The sequence below is a fragment of the Psammomys obesus genome, unplaced genomic scaffold (genome assembly GCF_907164565.1).
Source record: "Psammomys obesus unplaced genomic scaffold, mPsaObe1.curated_primary_1811, whole genome shotgun sequence".
Classification (NCBI taxonomy): Eukaryota; Metazoa; Chordata; class Mammalia; order Rodentia; family Muridae; genus Psammomys; species Psammomys obesus.
The window spans coordinates 13055536-13070206 of NW_026596069.1; the positions used below are offsets into that span (position 1 = coordinate 13055536).

Genomic DNA, 14671 nt, shown 5'->3' on the forward strand with positions numbered 1-14671 from the left:
TTATTATTATTATTATTATTATTATTATTATTATTATTATTATTATTATTATTGCTGGGTTTTTGTTTTGCTTTGTTTCCATTTTTTAATTATTATAATTTATTAACTTTGTATCCCAGTTTTAGCTCCTCCTTCATCTTCTCCCTCTTCTCCTCCCATGCTCTTCCCTCAGTCCACTGATAGGGGAGGTCTTCCTCCCCTTCCATTTGACCCTAACCAATCAGATCTCATCAGGACTGGCTGCATTGTCTTCTTCTGTTACCTGATACAGCTACACTCCCCCCAGGGGGAGGTGATCAAAGAGCCAGCCACTGAGTTCATGTCAGAGACAGCCCCTGCACCCCTTACTAGAGAACCTACTTTTAGACCAAGCTGCCATGGGCTACAACTTATCTCCATGCCTGGTCCTTGGTTGGAGTATTGATGTTTGCAAAGACCATTGGGCCGAGAGTTTTTGGTTCTGTTGGTCTCCTTGTGGAGTTCACTTGTTTCCTTTTAAATTGAGGTGTGAAAAAGTTCTAGGATTAGTTGAAGTTCTTGATGAAGAAACACAGTTGGGATTTTTTTCAGTGATAAAATCCGCATATTTGTATTTCAGCAATGTAGCTAAAAACTTGATGTAAATTCCTCCTTTTTCTCCCCTTTTTGGATTAATGAATATCATTTATTTAGTACGAAATCTTTATATACTATATATTCCACTTGGTGTCACGAATAAATGTACATTAAATCATAGTTTGAAAAAAAAGACGCTCTGTCAGGCAGAGCTCCTGGTGAAGCTGTGTTCTCTGTGCTGGCAAGCTGGACCTCCTGGGAACACAGCCTTTTGTTTGTGCTGAAAAGAGGATGAATACTCCATGTAAATAATTGTAATTATCTTCTCATTGAAGAAACATAAACTTGGAATGCAGCACTGTTTTCATGGGTAAATTGTCAATTTTGGAATGAATAGGATTTTTTTTCTATATCTTTTCAGATGAATAGCTGATGAAAAGTTAATAAATTTTGTATAGAGTTGCTTTTCTCAGACAGTTTTTTTTTTCTTTTTTGTAGCTTCAAAACCTTCATTTTCCCTCTATGTAGCTTTTATTTTAGTCTGCTTTTCTTTCTCTCAAATATCATCTGGTTAAAATTGTGCCTGCTCTGTTTTTGTTTCCCCTTAAAAATATTTCTAGTAATTTAAACTCATGAAAAGAGCTAAGAAAAAAAAAATACACTGCATATTCAAAAATCATAGTCTGGTTTATAAGCATATGGTTTTAAACAAAATTAGTGACGACCTGTAGCGATCAATACCGAAAACTCAAAGGTTATATCTTGAAACGTTCTTATAATTTTCTTAGTCAGCTAGAGAGTCTTTATTTTATATTTATTTTGTAAACTGAAGCCTTGTAAGAGCTTTATGGATAAAACGTCAACTTAGAGCTTGTGAGATTCACTTTAAAATTAACTTATTATTCTTGAATAAATGGTACATTTTAGTCTAAATAGAATTTTACAGGTGACTGCGAAAAAGATTATTTGCTGGGCGTCTTTGTGAGGTGTTGGGTTTGGAATTCTTGAATGGTGAGTGCTGGAGGCATTGTATTTCTGTCTTTATCCTCTCTGTCTCTTTCTTCTTGTCTTTCTTTTTCTTTCTTTCATTATATAATCACTATAGTTGTTTCTAAATTGGCAACACTTCCTTCTTCTTTCAGATCTCAATATTTCACTATAATTTCTGTCAATAACAGCATCCATTTTATGATTATAATGATTTTTTTTTTTTTTTTTTTTTTGCCAATTAGGGCATCTGTCTGATAACAGCTTAACTGAGGAGGTGAAGGGGCCAAATATTTTCACCCACTGACTTCTACACAGTAAATGTAGTTATATGTTGGCCTTAGTTAACTATATTCTGTGAATTACATGTGGAAAAAGAACAGGGTGATGTTTACTAGAGACTGTGTTCTAGACGCCATCATCATTTTTGCTTAGCTTTCTTATATTTGCTAATTTTCAGTAATATCAAAAGTATTTCATGGGACCTTAAAGCATATTGTTAGCTGTATCAGTTTCTTAAATTCTTGTTCTTTTTGCACAGCTTTATTTTAAAATTTCCTCCATAAAAATTCAACATATTCAGTGAATATGCCATTCACTCATTTTAATTGGTATAATATACTATTATTGTGGCTTAGCTTTTGATAATGTTAGAGTTAGTGATAATATCTTTCTTTATAAATGAATAGTTAGAGAAGTGTGAACATTACTAAAAGTTTAATTCATTAAACTTTTAAGTAATTTACACTAAAATGAAAAATACCCAGAACTTGGTAATGCCCAACTCTTTTATCATGTAGCCATTTATATGCTCTTGAAGGAATTATTCTTGTATGTAATGCCAAACTGAAAATACCACAAAATACTGCATTTCTCCTCATTTCCTCACAGATTTTTGTACTCATATTTATTCCCTTTGTTTGTAAAGACTATCTAGTCCAAATTGTTCTAGCCATATGCTCCATGGGCCTGCAGTCAATCTGCCAGGGAAGGGCATGCTTAAAGAAAACTGGCTCCCCCCTCACAATATCTCCCAGGTCCCTAAAACCCCTTGGCTGGAGGCGACACATAATGGCCCCGGGCCATCTTCAGGATGGGATTTCCCTTCTCTGCCTTCCGTCTCACCACAGGAGCACTGAGATTACAGAAGTGTGCCACCATTTCCAGTTTTACTAAATTTGGGGATTAAAACTCAGGTCCTCAAAATCCTACACCCAGCATTTTATCCCATGATCAATCTCCCAGTCCTTACCTAATGGATTTTAATGTCATCATAAAGATGCTTATTAAGAGAGGCTGGCAGAAAAAAAAAAAAAAGGGAGGGGGTTAGGCAAAAGAGGAGGCCATGTTCTGAATACCCCGAGCATGGAATGTTGGCAGCCAGTCAGTAGCAGAGGCTTGTGGTCCACCAAGGATTCCAGCCAGAATGCAGCTTCCTTGCCACCTTGACTCTGGACTTTTGATCACCAACATGATGAAAGAATATAGACAGTAAGAGAAATTTATCCCCCAGCAATCATTTCTGTAATACTTATTTCCTGCACTAGACAGTATCTTTGAGTCATCAATTATCTATCTATCATCTAGCTATCCATCTATCTACCTTTCTCATTTATATAACATATATCTATCAATCATCTATCCATATATGTATATTAAAATATGTATCATAATATGTATATTAAGATGCATATATATATTAATAATTCTACTAAGTAACACAGGGCTTCCTAATTTTTAGGCCCTTCACATAGTTGATAAAATGGATAAATAGTTTTACATTTTACATTTAGCCAGGTAGATACATAAGATTCAAATGAATTTGAGAAAAAAATTACATCACTACCATTTTTTTGCCCCACATACAGCAACTTTATTATTATTATTATTAATTATTTTATAATTTATTCACTTTGTGTTCCAGTTGTAATCCCTTCTCTCATCTACTCTGGGTTCGCCCTTCCTCCCTTTTCCTCCCCTATCCTTCTCCCCTAGTCCACTGACAAGAGAAGTCCTTCTTCCCTACTGTCTGACCCTAGCCTATCAGGTCTCATCAGGACTGTCTGGATCCTCCTTCTCTGTGGGCTGGCTTGGTCACCCCACCAGGGAGAACTGATCAAGGAGCAGACCACCGAGTTCATTCAGATACTGTCTCTTCTCCCCTTATTAGGGAACCCACATGGAGACTGAGCTGTCTGTGGGCTGCATCAGAGCAGGAGGTCTAGGTCCTTTCTATACATGGTCTTTGGTTGGTGCATCAGTCTCTGCAGTCCCCCCGGGCCCAGTTTTTTGTTTTGTTTTGTTTACTCTCCTTGTGGAGCTCCTGTCCTCTCTGGATCCTTCTATATCCTCCTTCTTCCATAAGATTTCCTGTGCTCTGCCCAAAGTTTGGCTTTGAGTCTGTACATCTGCTTCAATCCCCTGCTGGGTGGAGTATTTTAGAGGACATCTGTGGTAGGCTGCCATCCTGTTCCTTCTCTTTTACTGCTTCTGGTGTCTATTCTGTTTTCCCTTCTGAATGAGAATTGAGCATCTCATCTTCCTTAGAGTCTTTCTTGTTATTCAGCTTCTTTAGGTCTGTAAATTTTCATCACTACATGTCACTAACGATTATGTGAAACTTACATTTGGTTATTCAGCAAAGAAACAGGAATAGATATTGTACAAATTTTATGATGTGCAGAAAAGCAGATGAAGTTTAATGGATGGTTTTACTCATGGACAGAGCCAGACTTTAGATTTACACTTAGGAAGATGGATATTCTCTGAGGATGGGGGATACAGGCTAGTGGGAGACCTCTGGGGCAAGTTGTGCTTTCTTGCACAGTGTTCTTTAAGCTGTATGTTTCCAGAGATCGCTGCTGAGTTCCATGGAGCTCTTGCTATGCATTGGGCTTGTGTCACAAGACAGAGTGGTGTTGTTCTTGGGGTCCCATTATAGAAGGATTACAGAAAGATTTAAAAGAGGGATGCAATAGATGAGAAAAGAATAAGTTAAAAGAGAGACAGAAAGAAAGGGAGAGAGAGAGAGAAAGAGAGAGGAGAGGAAGAACACATGAAGTTAGGTGGCTAGGGAGAAAGGAGGACCTGGAGTCCATGGAGGGGAAAGAATATAAGTGAGATCTACTGTAAACATAAATAAAAATAAAAGGAAGAGATTTGAGAAAGGTCTGAAGCCAAACCAGAAACTGTCAGGACCACAGGGAATGTCTGAGGTGAATTTTGAAGTCATTGTGAAAGACCTGGTAACTGAGCCTACTGTGAAACCTCATATATGAAGCTGTATGAACATGCTGCTCCAGGCTCTGCTACATTCCAAGCCTACTGCAAAGTACAACTATGCAAATAAATGCTAAATGTAAGAAAAAAAATAGATGGGACTTGCTTTTCATTTTGCAGTAGCTCAGCTTGTTAGGATTACCATTGGATACTCTTTGACTACTTAGAACTTTAGTTGGAGGACTCACTCTCTTATGCTATTATTTTTAATTTTTAAAACTTTCTGATACTAAAATTGCATAATTTCACCCTTTCCTCTCCTTCCCTTAAATCCTTCCATGTATGCACCCTTATTTTCTTTCAAACTCAGGGCCTGTTTTATTGGGTTTTTTTTGTCTATATATAGTATATATATTATGTAATAATTATGTCATAATATAATTATTTATATTAGCTATATTTAATATATTGTAATATATATCCAGCTTAGTCTGTATTATGTTATTTTTTTCAGAGCTGACAATTGGTTATTAAATAATCAACTGGTGTGCTCTTTCCTGGGGAAGACTATTTCATATTGTTTTCAAGCAATAATGACCAAGTCATAGTACACCAGTTTATTTTTAAGGGTTCAAATGGGAACACTATGTACATGCTGTGTTCCTGCATAAATTTATGTGTGTGAGTGCATGTGGGTGTGGATAGGTTGTCACATAAGATTAACTTTTTATAGAATATTAATTTTTTCTAGCATCTTAAGCTTACCGTTTAATACGATTTACTATCTGTTTCAACTATTTCCTTTTGGCTGGACTTCCCTCTGAGAGACTTAAAACGCTCCCTCTATGTCAGGTTGTACTTCTTCCAAGGAGATACCTGAAGAGGAGATAATCATGCAATCCTTAGCATTTTTACAGGACCTTCACTGTATTGTAATGTGATCATTCAAATGATAGGCGCTGCCAGCATTCACTGAAGGTTTACAATGTGACAGAGACTGGGTCACATGCTTTACATACCCGATTCTCCTTAGTGCTCACAACTTACCTGTGAAACAGCTTCTACTGTAACCATTTTGCAGCTCTGAAAACTTGAAGTTAGTGATGCAAAAACAATTTGATCAAAATATGCAGTTTTTGTTTGGGAGATCCATTGCTCACACTAGGTGTTTTTAGATCAGGTGTTCCCATCCCTCCTAATGTTGTGACCCTTTAATATGGTTTCTCATGCTGTGGTGTCCACCAACCATAAAATTATTTCTATTGCTATTTCATAACTTTAATTTTGCTAGTTTTATAAACTGTAATGTAAATATATGATATGCAGGCTATTTGATATGTGATCCTAAATGGTTGGCAACCCACAAGTTGAAAATTACCACCTTGAAGAATGACATCTTAACCTTTGGCATATCTGCCACTCAGTCTACAGTTGAAGAAAGATGCCTTTATTTCTTAAGTTATGTTTGGAGAAAAAAGCTCCAATAAATACTATTGTTTTTGTCTTTTATTTTCTAAATACAAGTATGAGCCAGCAACTCAAATACTGTTTACATGGCTGAGAAGTATCTAGAATGGAATGACTGTATTAAAAATTACCAGGTGCTAAAATGTATAATTTATATTTTTTAAAGTTATGCTGAACATTATAAGAACCCAAAAGATGGAATTGATGGATAAATATGATTTACTTAATATTAACCATGTGTTTTGCTAACATTTTATAATTCAGTATGCATAGTATAGAGTTATGGGGTTGCTGGCTGTGGTGTTGTCTGTCTGGGGCGGCAGGACTGAGAGACTGAGGCCAGCCTGGGATACATAGGAAAATCTTTTCAGGACTGAGAGACTGAGGCCAGCCTGGGATACATAGGAAAATCTTTTTTGAAAGCAGAAAGAAGGCAAGAACTTCATTTCAAGCATTTTTAAAAATGTTCTTGGAGATTATTTGACTTATTTTATAAAAATATTTCGGTTTAATCAACTTCATCTGTAAAACACAAATGATTTCACTAATTTTATATGTTTTTGTTTGTGTCTCTTGTCCTTTTTGTTGTCTTGTTTCATCTCCAGGATGGCGTCGGAGTTGATGAGAAGTTGTCCTTAAGGAGAGTGGCTGTGGTTGAAGATTTCTTTGACATCATCTATTCCATGCATGTGGAAACAGGACCGAATGGAGAACAAATCCGGAAGCACGCTGGGCAGAAGAGAACTTACAAGGCAGTAAGTGAAAGAAAAAAAATAGAGGGAAAAAGCATGCACTCTGGGTTGTGTTACTATGTTTGCATGTTAACATGAGTGCAAGTGTTAGTAGTTCCCTATATTCAGCACAGACCAGATCATATTACAGTCAGATAGAGAACTTATGCCATAATTTATTATTGGCTGTTTTAGTTGTAAGCTTACAAGTCCATTGCATAAAGTTTAAATCTGTCTCTAGAATTCTTTCATTATTTTCTTGAAATATGTATAAAACATAATATTCCCAGTCAAGTACCTATAAACAGGAAGACATATTTGAAATGTATGCTTAGTATTCCATAATATATTAATTATATACTGGGAGATAAGAACATCTTTACCATCCTTCAAATTTCTTCAGTCTCAAGTCATATTAATGTGTTTACATATTTTCTATTCCATCTTAGAGCAACATAGATAAAATGATACGTTATGTTATGTTATTTTATATGGCTTAATTTTCATGAACATAATATTAAAATATGTTATTTTGATAGCACCAATGCTCTTGAACATTTAAAAATTAAAGTAAATGATTTTATTGTTAATTATGTGAAAAATATATTTAACTTTTGATAGTGGAATATATGTTGTCAATATAAAATTATATTTCAGTTTTGAAGTTACTAATTGAACCTGCAGTTTGATAAACACATTTTAATATTCATTTCATTTAACTAAAATTTTATAAAACCATATTACTAGAGATATTTTATCCTTTCTAGCAAAATTGAAGAGTAAATTACTTTTGGCCAATACAAGCAAAGTGTACATTAAACGAGCTTTCTCAGCAGTGGGGATAATGTTCTTTTTATGAATTCTTATTGAACTTCGCTTTCGGCTACCTTTATATGAACTGTTTTCAGCTATCTTGATACACAATATCAGTCTGGATCCATTTTTTTTTCAGATACAGAAAAATGTGTGAAATGCTCAAAGTTTCAAATACAGGTACATATGTTTGAAAATTAGCTCTGAGCATAAGAAATAGCTTCTTTTCATAACTATTTTTTGCTCTATTGCCAGGGTCATATTGAATCTTTGTAGTTGCATAATAACCCTTAATACAATATTGTTATTTATCCCTCTTTCCATACGGTTTTGTTTCTTGGCTGTTTCTAAATTGCATGGTTTGTGGGCAGTCCCTAGTGTAAGTTTCCTTACATAATTCTGCCACAAAAACTTCCTTTTGACTTTTGCACCCCAGGAAACATTCTTACCATGACTAATGAAAGTGAACTAGCATCTTGAGATATAGACTAATATCACTGAATATACTCATTCCTCCTGTCTCCTACACCAGGATTGTTCCTCTGGATAGTAACACAAAACTTATATATTGATCTACTAATATCACTAACTGTGTATTCTTGGGATAATGCATTTTCATGAACTAGCTACGTGAACTTGACCGGACTTGGTGTGACAGAAATATACAAATTTATTTATACTAAATAAATTTAGCATAAATTTATTTATACTAAATAAATATATTATACTAAATAAATATATTGGGTATATACATGTATATGGAGGGAAAGTACCTTCATTGTTGGTAGTATGGCAGGCAATCACCTTAGGCAGCAAATGCAATTTGAAATAACTTGACCTTTAAAATGAATTTATCAAAAACTGTAAATTCAAGTGGAAGCATGAGCCAGTAACTGATCCAAGCAAACACCTCATGCTTTCTTAAGCGACTGTGGATAATCTAGTTTATGGCCATTACTCAGAGTAAACATTTACAATGAACTGGTGACTATGGTTCCAATACATACAATTTTGTATCAACATTTCTTAAAACACTTTCTGCCTTGTAGGGTTGGGGAACCAGCCTGAAAAGCCCAAGCAGCATCTGAAACTCATCTCAAGAATGCCTTACTAGATCATCTCCTCCTTCAAGTCTAATTTTATTTCCATGTTAAAGCTTTATCTCCTTGTCCTAACATCAGGAAAAGTTCTTTTTAAATTAAGCTCTTCTAGTGAGATCTCTCAAAATAATTTTAATTAGGAAAAATTTCCATCTTATATAGCTTTGATTTATATAGGAAAAAAAATCTGCAGTGCCAGTGAAACTGTGCACAAGACTGTAAGATGAGTGGAATGCATTGATGGAAATTATTGTACATGTGGATCATAAGGCTAAAGTGCAATTGGAATGGAATGACATAGTTTTGTTAGAGTCAAAGGCTGTTAGGCCAGAACTTAATTCTCAGTAGTAGCACTGGCTTCATTAACTCGAAACCTGTTGCAATGATAATGATTCCAATTAGGCTTCAGGTTTTTTTTTTCCTACTTCTAACACAAGAGCACCTAGAGAATGCATGGTTATGTTTATTGACTTTTTCCTCCCCTTTCTACATGGCCAAGAAACCATACTTGTACAACTAATCATAAAAGCATACCATGTCTTAACAATATTATCAATAGACTTAGTGGTCATTTTATTTACTTTGCCTTTTTGCAAATATTCTTTCTATGTTTCCACTCTGCAGGAAATGGTGGTCTTTTAATATTGAATTAACTATTGAATGCTATTTGGTTTTCTATCTGCAGTATATCATTCCTTGAAATATCTAAGCATTACACCAATTACAGTTTATTTCAATCTAATTTGGCTATAGAAAATTTGGAAAGTGTATTGTCTAACTCATGAGCTCTAAAAATCCACAAAAATGACACATTTTTGGAATATGTAAGGTCTTTCATGATTATTTGAATAGTTCAGCACGTATAGGATGTTCTTATTTTTGGATAAATTTATATATGAACAGTTACAATAGCATTGGGTATGTTTCCTGTAATGTATTTGACTATAGTCAACAATTATCTGTATTAACATAATGGACCATTTAAGTAGCAGTTGTGTTTGAGCTTAAAGATGCATCTTTGCACAGAAATTGAAATGCAGACTACATTTTAATGATGTGGAGTATTACTTCAGAATTAATGATTCAATAATAGTGTACAAACATAATTTAGAATACTGCCTTGTTCTCTAGTCCTTACCTGTACTTAACTTTGACCTCAATGATTCCACAGTGAACATGTCCCTGTTTTCCAGTTGCCTTTTGTCACTCCCACTTCATCAGAAACTGAGCACAGCTGCTTTCTTAGAAATGTGTCTTAAGTTAGGGTCTACCTAAAGGATAGTGTTTCCAAGCTCTTGCACACATAAAGTAAGAATAGATGGAGGAAATACAAGAACTGGAGGAAAGACAGTGTCATCAAGGTGGGAACATTTACATGCATATGTATTCACACCATACCTAATTTGTAGTGAGAACTAAAAAATACACATGTACTACTTTGCTGATATATATACATACAGAGACACATAGACACAGACATAGAAACACACACATACACAAGCACTGGCATTTATTTAATCCATGATAGAGAGCATATGTTATAGCAAAAGTAAAGAAATATGCTAGAAGTCCGCCAGACTCTAAAATTTTAGCATTTATTTGCTATCTGTGGCGCTGTAGACCAATAGTTTCTGCCTGATATACATGGTGGGGTAAACGGTTTCATGTGTATAAATGGCTTGACACATGGTGATTTTGTGATGAGTGCTATTTTTTTTTCTACCCAATCAATCCTTGGGATCCTATTAGAAGATTGTGCAAGACAGGTGGCGTAACTGAGCTTTGCTGACAGAAGGAGGTTATGGAACCTTCAGTCCCTTGATTGGCTGGTTCTAAAGTTTAAGTGTCAAGATAGCAAATTTTCATATTCCAAAATTAATTTTGCTTATTAATTTTTCCTAGGAACCTATCAAGGCAATTTTCTGAAAAAATAATAAAATGGGCCTCTTTTAATATATTTTCTTAGCATATATTAGTTACACCTATAATGGAGTCCACTGTAACATTTTCATGCATGTACATAACGTATTTCAATCATATTTTCTTACCCATATATCCTCTTTATCCCCTCCCTTTTTCTCATGAGTTCCGCTTATACTTTACTATCCTTTTCTTCTGATGACCCAGTGAGTTTTACTGGGGTTGTTTATAAGACCTTCCGAGGGAACTTGTCCACAGCACTCATGTACATCACAGACAGCTACACAACTAGGAAAAGAAGCCCATCTCTCTCTCACCTGCCTGCTCTTTAAAGACTGGCTCTCAACAGGAACTGAAGAGCTCACTTTAGAGACCCTGCCTAGAAATAACGTATTTGTGCAGGACTTCATTCCTTCTCTGACAGTTTGTAGGGGTGACATTTAATGTATATTATCCAGAGCACACAACATCCAAGCTCTCATTCATATCAGGCTTTGTCCTATCCTTTTGATAAATCTCTGCTGTTTCCGTGACTGTGACTCTAACAAGGCTATCTCAACTTGTGTTTAATTCCGCTAGTTTGTTATGTGAAAACTCTCAGAGCTCTTTTGACTAATGAGGAATGACAAGATGGTAGCCTTTTTGGTGTGGAAAAACTAAGCTGAGCTAAAACATAATAAGTCCCAATAATGTATTCAAAATCTTTGGCTTAAGAAGGTGCTGATTCATAACTAAAATTTGGCAGAGCTTTATTTCACTTGTTTTTTTAAATGGTTAACAAACTGATGTTAATATGTGAGGCCAATGCTGTCCTTGGGAATAAAAAAGGAAATACACACCAAAATAAGCAAACAGGTACACACAAGCCACGGCAGAGCACATGAAACTTTTATAAAAGCAGATTGACTGATAAGCATCTCTAAAAGCAGAGCTTTGCTGCACTGGTTAGAGTTCTACAGGGATGCTGATGAGAAAGCAGGGATGTAGTGTGCTTTCACAGGTGAATGGTTTTTAAATAGCAATCAAAGAAGAAAGAGCTAAAAATACCTATGTCCACAGACGGTCCATTTTTCTCTACTCTTGCAAACACGTTGTCTGGACTATACTGGAATTATGTGTGTGCAGCTCCCTAAATACCTTGAAGTTGGAGAGTAGCAGGTGTCAGAGAACTTCAGTGGCATTCTTCCTTGAGCTTAAATAATGACCATCTTTTAGATTCGATTGCTTGATCATTTACTTTTCTTTGCATCTTTGCTGTAAGCACATACAATGTTGTGAACTTCAGTGTTGGCAATTTTCTGTTTCTCCAGTGGAGCAGGGTTATTTGGATATTACACTGATCAAATGAGACATGATCTATGCCATTTGGGGATTAGTACCAGGAAAGCTTTGGTCTTGTATTAGTTTTATTTTTTCCAGTTGCTCTGATAAAATTGCAGAAGAACAACTCGAAGAAGAAAGCTTTTATTTCAGCTTAAAGTTCAAGGGTACAGTCCACCGTTGCATGGAAGTTAAGACATCAGGAGCTTGAAGGAGTTAATCACATCCCATGCAGAGTGTAGAAGCAAATATCTATAAATGCTTTTTTTTGCATGCTCTCCAGGATCCCAACCTAGGGAATTCTGCCATTCGAAGAAGGCATGTCTTCTCATTTCACCTAACTTGTACAAGAAAATCTTCAACAGTTATTCATGCCCAGAATCCCATATCCCAGGTGATTCTAGATATCATCAACTTGTCAACTGAAATTAACCATTATGTTCCCAAGCATAATTTTATTTTTTATCATAGTACACAAGTTTTAGAATTTAGAACTTAATGCATTTGAGCTGAACCATTGAACTCCATTTTTATATGAAATCCCTATGTTGTGAGGCCAAAGGAGACTGAGAATAAGTTAGGCTGCTAGACATGCTTGGGTTAAGAACAGATACAGGAAAGGAATAGAAGACAAGGCATGGAGGAAGCTGCTGACCACGGTGTGAGGGTGTGCCCTCTTGAAATTCTCTGACAGGGCCTCTGATTCATGTCAAAAAATTTGTCTCCAAGATGAAGTTAAAGAGGCTTGACATTCTCTTTCAAACATCTTTATTTTCTAAAAAGAGAGAAATTCATCCCTCGAAGAAACATTTTTTCCTTATTTTTTAATTTATTCAGTTGACATCCCAATCGTAGCCCCTCCCTCATCTCATACAGATCCCGCCCTCCCTCCTCCTTCCTCTATATCCTCCTCCCTAGTCCTCAGAAATGGGGAGCCCTCCCAACCTACCAACTGACCCCAGCCTATCAAGTCTCATCAGGAATGGCTGCATCATCTTCCTCTGTGGGCTGGCTATGTCACCCAATCAGGGCAAAGTTGTCAAGGAGCAGGCAACCAAGCTCATGTCAGGGTCTGTCTCTTCTCCCCTTACTAGGGAACCCACATGGAGACTGAGCTGTCTATGGGCTACATCTGGACAGGGGTCTAGGTCCTCTCTGTGTAGGGTCTTTGGTTGATGCATCAGTCTCTGCAGTCCCCCCCAGGGTCCAGCTTTTCTTGGCTTTGTTGGTCTCCTTGTGGGGCTCCTGTCTCTTCTGGGTTCTTCTATATCCCCCTTCTTCCATAAGACTTCTTGAGCTATATCCAAAGTTTGGCTGTGAGTCTCAGCATCTACTTCAATCTCCTGCTTGGTGGATTCATTCAGAGGACAACTGTGGTAGGCTCCCATCCTGTTTCTTCTCTTCAACCACTTCTGGTGTCTATTGTATTTATCCTTCTGAGTGAGAATTACATTCTCCATCAGTGCATCCTCTGTTACTGTATTTAGTGGTAAGGTCTAATAATTTTTATTATTGGTCCTATAATTGTTTCAGTAGTATTATTTAACCCAGTATCACAACCAAATAGACACAGACACCTTTTATGTTTTATAATTGCCTTAAAACACCTTGGGCTTAAAACACCTACTTCATCTCAGTAGCCTTCCAGCCATAATCTCATGCCACCGGCCTTAACCATTCTTATCTGGGCTACCTTTCAGCCATAATCTTATAAATCCTTATTTATATTTTTCTTCTTTTCAGACCATTCTTGTAGTCTTTTCCTGGCCCATGTGGTTCCTTATCCATGGTAACCAATCACTTGGTGTCTTTACTATCTTTCAGTCTTCTTCCTGTAATTCTCCTGTCCTCCAAGGCCAGGCCCAGCTCCTTTTGCCCTAACCTGGTACAGGCCTTTTAATCAACCAGTCAGGAATAATGCTTTAGTCAGGTTTACAGAGCAAGGATAGGGCAGTAACTAGATCTTTTTTTAAAATTTATTTTTATTTTTTTACTATTAATTACACTTTATTCATTTTGTATTCCCCCATAAGCCCCTCCCTCCTCCCCTCCCAATCCCACCCTGCCTCTCCCTTCCTCATGCATGCCCCTCCCCAAGTCCACTGATAGGGGAGGTCCTCCTCTCCTTCCTTCTGATCTTAGTCTATCAGATCACCTCAGGAGTGGCTGCATTGTCATCTTCTGTGGCCTGGTAAGGCTGCTCCCCCCTCAGGGTGAGGTGATCAAAGAGCAGGCCAATCAGATTATGTCAGAGGCAGTCCCTCTTTCCTTTACTATGTAACCCACTTGGACACTGAACTATCATGTGCTACATCTGTGCAGGGGTTCTAGGTTATCTCCATGAATAGTCCTTGGTTGGAGTATGAGTCTCTGGGAAGTTCCCTATGTTCAAGTTTTCTGGTTCTGTTGCTCTCCTTGTGTGGTTCCCGTCCTCTCCGGCTCTTACTATTGCCCACTTCTTACATAAGTTTCCATGCACTCTGCCCAACAGTTGGCCATAAGTCTCAGCGTCTACTTTGATTGTCTGCAGGGCAGAGCCTTTCAGAGGCCCTCTGTGGC

General features: G+C 36.7%; 1 protein-coding gene across 7 annotated transcripts in view; it reads left to right on the forward strand.

Annotated features, from left to right (window-relative positions):
- Positions 1 to 14671, forward strand: part of Nol4 (nucleolar protein 4) — a 352979-nt gene that overhangs the window by 75914 nt on the left and 262394 nt on the right. For 4 of the 7 annotated variants that reach the window (XM_055625538.1, XM_055625539.1, XM_055625540.1 and 1 more), the window contains exon 2: positions 6834 to 6983. In XM_055625538.1, the coding sequence (XP_055481513.1) occupies positions 6834 to 6983 (150 nt within the window). Of the gene's footprint in view, positions 1 to 6833; positions 6984 to 7889; positions 7953 to 14671 lie in introns of those variants that run through there. The other 3 variants (XM_055625542.1, XM_055625543.1, XM_055625544.1) reach the window with 2 other exon arrangements.